Source organism: Sipha flava, unplaced genomic scaffold (genome assembly GCF_003268045.1).
Source record: "Sipha flava isolate LNK unplaced genomic scaffold, YSA_version1 18293_pilon_pilon, whole genome shotgun sequence".
NCBI lineage: Eukaryota > Metazoa > Arthropoda > Insecta > Hemiptera > Aphididae > Sipha > Sipha flava.
In genome coordinates, this window is record NW_020272249.1 from 1 (window position 1) to 7,180 (window position 7,180).

The 7,180-nt window shown below is 30.4% G+C and overlaps 1 protein-coding gene across 1 annotated transcript; it reads right to left on the reverse strand.

The window, feature by feature from the left end:
- Positions 1-1,350: 1,350 nt before the first annotated feature.
- LOC112680940 lies at positions 1,351-4,940 on the reverse strand. Its single transcript, XM_025551174.1, has 4 exons — positions 4,789-4,940; positions 3,859-4,631; positions 2,708-3,006; positions 1,351-2,166 (listed from the first exon to the last, which is right to left on the reverse strand). The coding sequence occupies exons 1-4, from the start codon at positions 4,938-4,940 to the stop codon at positions 1,351-1,353; spliced, it is 2,040 nt and encodes a 679-aa protein (XP_025406959.1).
- Positions 4,941-7,180: the final 2,240 nt, after the last annotated feature.

Sequence of the window (7,180 nt, forward strand, 5' to 3'; positions counted from 1 at the left end):
TAGTTTCACGTTTTTACATAATAATGCTAAATAGAGGGCAAAATAAAGTAATATTAGAATTAGACCACTTTTACGTCATTGGAACCTGTATAAATACGGGTTGAGCATTTAGTATTATTCAGATGTAGATAGGTAGTTGGACTGATCATTTCCCCTGTTAAATAAATTATTGCTCGTCGTGGACTTTGTTACAGCCACATCGCCGCGAGTAAATAATTCTTAGCCCAGAATAACTTGTTATTTTAATTTTTTGTGTTTTTAACTGTTTGTTAATTTGTTGTGATAAATTAATAAAAACAGTAAGTTTATAAGTTTAATATACCAGTGTTAAATTTATTCACCTAACCTATCTCTCTCAACCCACGTCTCAAGATTTCATACAACGTGCTACGTCGTTAAATAATTAAAGTGTTAGCGATCGTAGTGTCCTGCACAACGCTCGCTACACACGTTACTACTATATATAAAATATGACATATTACGATTATTTAATTGCATAATATTATTTTCTTAGTAACTAAACTCATAATATTTTAACTATATTTATAAGTAGGTATAAAGGAGTAAATATTGATTGGTTTTTTTCACGATTGAAAAAAATTCGCAATTCGCTTTACGTTCTTATTTTCTCGATTAAATTTGAACAAATTGTACTCGATCGATTGTACTCCATCGGAAGAACTCATATTCTTATTTTCACATATAGCAACACCGCCCGAACGAATCGAGAGATTTTCCTACACATTCAGGATGTTTAGTTGATAGATGTCTTTCAAGTTTTGATAATTTCATACATTCGTTGAATAGCGTTTCAAAACAAATCACACACTGTGGCATAGGCTCCTCCTCAGTACCAAAAATACAAACCCGATTTTTAAAAAGTCAGGGTTATACTTACGAAAATATATTTTAGTTTTCTTTCTTATATTCAAACTTGACACATCAACAATCTCACTACTAGTTCCACAACTACTAGTTCCTTCATCATTTGACAGCTTTATCTTACGACAAGACCCAGTTTGAAACCAAGTATCCATATTTATGTGTAGCGTAATTAATAATATGTACTATGACACTATGTAATACTATCAGGGCCGACGAGAGCTTTTGTGGGCCCCAGGGCTGATTATTTCCGGGCCCCTTCACTTATATATACTTATTTTACTGAGATTTATAAAGCTGTATGGCATTTTTATGCAGTAGCGATACTTAATATTTAAGTTGGATGAATTGTAAATAAAACAAACATAATATATGGTATACAAAATCTTGTATTAAAATTGAAGAAAATAATGTAAAAAATTAAACAACTATTTAACAGTAGTTATAATGAATAATTATTAGGTTTAATTAAAGTGTTCCTTTTCTGGCCTTTTTCATAGCAAAACCATCGATAGCAGCATCCAAGTTGGTGTTTTTAGCTAGTTCTTTTTCCACTGCCAAGACTTCTAAGCTTGATAGCCTGTTTTGACACATGGTCGAACGTAAAACATTTTTTACTCTTTTTAATACAGAAAAAGAGCGTTCTGCACTTGCTACTGTAGCAGGAATTGTGATAAATATCCTGAGAGCCACAGTAAGGTTAGGAAATAAATTTTCCAGATTTGAAGTTTTTATAGCATTGAGAAGATCCCAAGGTGAGAGTGTCTTTTCACCAAAGTTGGCTGAATATATAAGTTTTAAACTTTGAAGTTCATCTGTAAGCTCATCTCCTAAATCCTTTGGATACTGTTTTACCAGCCTAGTAGTTTTTTCTTGAATCTGGTCTATGGTCATTTCTTTATTCAACCATAGCACAGAAAATCTTTCACAAAGAGAATGCACTGATTCGAACCTAACTGTCATATCTCCAATAACACTATCTAGGATAATATTGAAAACGTCATTCTTGAATTTAGTTCTTTGATGATCATCTGCATTTTCGTTTTCGTCATCTTCATCTATATGTCTTTTTCGTTTTCGAGTTCTTTTTAATTCTTCTTCGAAATATTGAGGCCAACCTATATTTTTAGCCACTATTAGAGTTTCATTAAGTATATTATCATAACCTTCATTTCGTATTTTATGCAAGTCTTCGATCAATGAACTCAAATTTTTCGAGGCAACATCCAAAGTACCACTTTTACATTGTAATACACGGTTTACAATGTCTATTGACTTTAGGATCTTGAACCAAATAGAAGCTAGGAGAAGACAGTTAACCCTTTCGGTCCTGATTTTTTTTTTTTTAGGAAAAAAATCCATAATTTTTTTCCTTGGTTAAATAGCCATAAATAACTTACTCACGCAATTTCAGAAAAAAAAAATTATTTTTTACCAAATGATATGCAAATTTTCATCACATACTTCTACAAGTAGGTCGGGTTGTATAGGAGTCAAAAAAAAAAAAATTACCTACTTCTACAAGTAGGTTGGGTAAAAAAACAAAACAAAATAATAACAAAACCTTTTAATACGAGTATATAAAAAACAAAATAAACAACATTAACTTTTTTTTAATCAAATAATAATTTTTTTTAACAAACTATAAATATATCAAAATAAATAATCACAATATTCCTTGATGACTTTTCACTTTTTTATTAAAATATAATATAATGTTGATAGAAATATATGTATAGTACCTACAACATTATTCATGGTGAAATTTTAAAAAACAGTTGTTAGATGATGTCATACACAAATGTACATTGCATTTTGTGCAAACCCAATGACTTTTTAGCTTGCAACCTTGTCGTTTGCAGAAAAGTGGATGCTTTTTGTTATCGTGTTTAGGGTAGTGTCCAACATGATCCAGTTTCATAGTTTCATTTGGTAAATTATCTAGCCTCAAGCATTTTTTTGCGGGTGGTGCTGGAGACCCCAATGTTGAATTATTTCGTGGACGTCCTCGTTTTATGCCCAATGTCGATGGACTGATTTGGCTAACTTTTCTAACTGTTATTAATTCTTCACCTAACCTTTCCTTAAATTGAAGTAAATCCAGTTGATTTTTTTTTTCAACACCTAAATTATTTGCATCGATACGATTTTATCTAATGCTGATATATTGTACTCCGTTGTTGCCCGACATACTCGTAGCAGTAGGTGATAAGACTGATAGAATTTGGCGGTAAAATTGTTGAGTTATTGATTATAACATATTGGTTATGGTTGTTACTTATATGTAAACATGTTAACTATTGATTTAAAAACTCCCAGATTTTTAAAATCATATGTTAGATAGTTTTGGCGGGAAATGCAATTATGATGATAATGACCTTATCATCACTATATTTATTTTTTATTTTTTCAAGAAAATAGTTAAAATATTACAATTATACTGAAATATCGATGAATATTATTATTTTTTATGAATGTCCATATATTAAGAATTATTATTTTATAACATTTGGTTTGCTGCGATGAAAACTTTATTTAAAACAATTTATCGAAAGTTGCCTACCTATACGAGTAGGTCAGGACCGAAAGGGTTAAAAGTTTTGAAGTACTTTTCTAATCTCTGTATGTCTCGACGACATTCTGATGTCAAGTTTAGTAGCTTCAAATCTTCAAGGGCTTCTAATATAGCTGGAAGATTGCAGCGACTGGTTTTACACTATCAACTCTTGCTGACCATCGTGTTCTTGACATTGAATGAAGAGAGGACGGCATTTTTTTTTTTAAGATTTCCCATCTTTGGGGGCTTGAACTAAAGATATTATATAATTTTTGGATGGCTCCAAAAAAAGTAATAGCTGCTGTACAGCTCTCTGCTGCTTGTTCCCCTTATAGATTTAAAGAGTGAAAAGTACAAGCTGAGTATATTAGCCTCGTTATTAGCTCTGAGTATAATAGCTTGAGCTCCTTTATATATACCTTTCATATTACTACCATTATCATACCCTTGGCCCTTACAATCTTCTAATGGAATTTTAAATATTTTTAATTTACTCATAATAAGGTATGCTTTTCCACTTTTATTGGCACAATCTACAAAGCATAGTAGACGTTCTTCCACTTGGTATTGTTGATTTTCTACCTGTTCAGTTAAATTAACATATCTTATTAATATAACAGTCTGTTCTACATGAACAGAATCAGGTGTTGCGTCAACAATTACAGAATAGTACCTTGCTTTTTCTCTCTCTTCAAGAATTTTTTTAGTTACTTCAGCAGCACATAAGCTTATGAATTCATTTTGAATGTCATGGGACAGGTAATGCACTTGCATTCTATCTCCCTTTTCTTGAAAGTGGTGAATTTTATTTAAATGTTCATTCAAAACTGGATCATAGTTAGCGAGTAGTTCTAAGATGCCCAAGAAATTCCCATTAGATGATTCACCGATTTTTTCAGAATCCCCTCGAAAAGCCAGCCCTCTTTTGGCCAGAAACAAAGTGACCTTAATTAAACGCTTTAAGAGTTCACGCCACTTTTCTTTATCACTGTTGATCGATTTTAATAAAATACCTGACAAGGATTTGTCTTTTTTTATTTTAAAGATCTCTGATTTCCATTGAACGTAGCTTTTTTTATGTACTGAACTATTTTCGTGTTCAGGGACCTTATCATACAGCTTTTTCCAACGTTTCGCTGTAGAAAACCCTTCAGGAAGTGCCAACGCGGAACGCTGTGACTCAGGCAACGTGCTAAATAGTTTACAATGCTTGCTTTACTTTACTCCAAACTAGCCAATCTCTCGTAATCATTTCATTATTAGTTAGTTTCTTTTTAAATATCGATATTGGCACACTAAAACCTTCAGAATCCACAAGAAAGCTTTCCGGATTTGGAATATGGGGATACTTCAAGTCACGATCTATGTCAAAATTGGGATCACCAATATCAAAATATTTATATAATGGCTGTAGCCGTGGCGAAGAAAGCGATTTTTCAGTAACAATAGTAACATTATCGGTTTCAGTTATTATATTATCCTCATTTGTATGAATAACCATACTTAAATTAGTGCTATTACTATCAATAATAATTACATTGTTGCCCTTACCTTCCAATTCATTTGATACTGGACTTGATTTCACAATAGACCGTTTAGGTAACTCAGTCGAAGCTGTGGAAAGTTTAAAATATTGACCGAGTGATAGCTGTCCTTTTATTGCTTCGTTGTCTCTCTCATCCTTTTCTTTTCTTTTTTGTGCACCAGATTTGTGTTTATAACTTATTATAATAAAATTATGCTGCCCTAGGCAGCTGCCTACAATGCCTAATGGGAAATCCGCCTCTGCCTGTACGCAATTCCTCCTAACTCAGGGCATCGTTTTCAAAGTGTAGTTACAAACATACATATGTTGAATCCACCTGCTTTTCATTTCTTAGACATAAAATGGTTGTTATGTCACCATCTATATTAAAATCGTATTACATATTGACGAAAAAAGTAATTTAAATTACTATAAAATATTTATATATGTGTTAATTTTTGTATTGGCTCTGAAAAAATGTAGTAAACAGTTCCAGTAGCATATTTAGCATTGGTTCAGTTCGTAACTTATTTTTATTGCTTCATTATTGGGGTTAAAATATTTATTTATTTTTATTTTATTTTTTTATTTATTTTTTTTTTTAAATATAAATATAAATAAATTTTAATTATTTTATAAACGATACATTTTTTTTTTTTTTTAGGGAAAATAGATCACCTAAAATTAACAGACTTTGAATTTTTTAACTATCAGAGGAAAGATATTATATTAATATCGGGCGCTTTTACAAATTACAATGAAATAAATGATATAAAACAAAAAACAAAAATCTATAAACTACAAGGAAAACCACTTATAATTACACCAGAAGGTGAAATAACAATAATGAACGTCTACATTAAAGAAAAAACAAAAAATTCATTATATCATGTATTTAAAAATCAACCTGAACGGCTTGATATAATTTTAAAAGAACTTGAAAATTCTATGAGAAATGATTTAGTATCTAACTTAACCATTGATATTTAAAAAAAAAGTTGTAATTATAATACACTAATTCTATGGAATGGTAGTTCAGATAAACGTATATTATTAAGACTAGGTATTAATTGTATTATGTTAAATTTAACTGCTTATAATGAATATAATAATAAAATATTTTATTTAAAATTAATAGATTCTAATAACAATAATTTAATATTTGTACATAAATTAGGGTATGTTAAGAAAAATGGTAGGTTATTAACACTGATTGAAACTCATAATTTAATTTGTAATAATAATCATAATATAGAATGTAAGCATGAACCTGTTAACGATGTGAAAATAACAAAATGTATTATTAATTTTATTTTATCAATTGAAAAAAATTTTTTTTTTTTAATTTTTATTAGAAATAAACAATCTATACAAGTAATGCATAATAAGCTTATGTGCTAAGAGAAGACATGACATGAAAAATTGAGTAAGAAGCCACCCACTGGCAACACTTAGCATGAATTATTTATATATGTTTTTTTTTTTTTTTTTTTCCCCCATATGTTGAGATTAAATGAATATATACATGTAACGAACATAGTATATTTTAAATTTATAATTGTAGTAGGTCACGACACCATTTCCTTTTTAGCCTGCGCCTTGGATTCCCCGGGAAAGTTTGAGAGGAGAGGGTTTTAATAAGAGGATTTTGGTGGGATAGAAGTCGTGTGCGGTACCGCAAGTAAAATGATTGAGTTTCTTCATTGATGGTTTTTATGTGAAAGTCATTATGTAATGTTAGGTTAGAGACGTATGGTGGTGCATTGGACAGACGACGGAGAGCTAGGTTTTGGAATACTTGGATTTTATTGGTATTGGATTTTTTTGCTGAGCCCCAGAGCTGTATGCCATAAGTCCAAATAGGTTTTAAGAGGGTTTTGTAAATTAGAAGTTTGACTTTCAGACTTGTTTTATTATTTCTCGATATTAGAGGATTGAGGATGCGCATACGGGCGTTGAGAGTCAGTCTTTTGGTTCGAATATGATTTTTCCATGTTAGTCGTTTATCAAGATTGAGTCCCAGGTATTTTATTGTGTCAGATATGGGAATTGTTTAATGTAACAGTTGAAAAATGGTAGGTTATTAACACTGATTGAAACTCATAATTTAATTTGTAATAATAATCATAATATAGAATGTATGCATGAACCTGTTAACGATGTGAAAATAACAAAATGTATTATTAATTTTATTTTATCAATTGACAAAAATATTT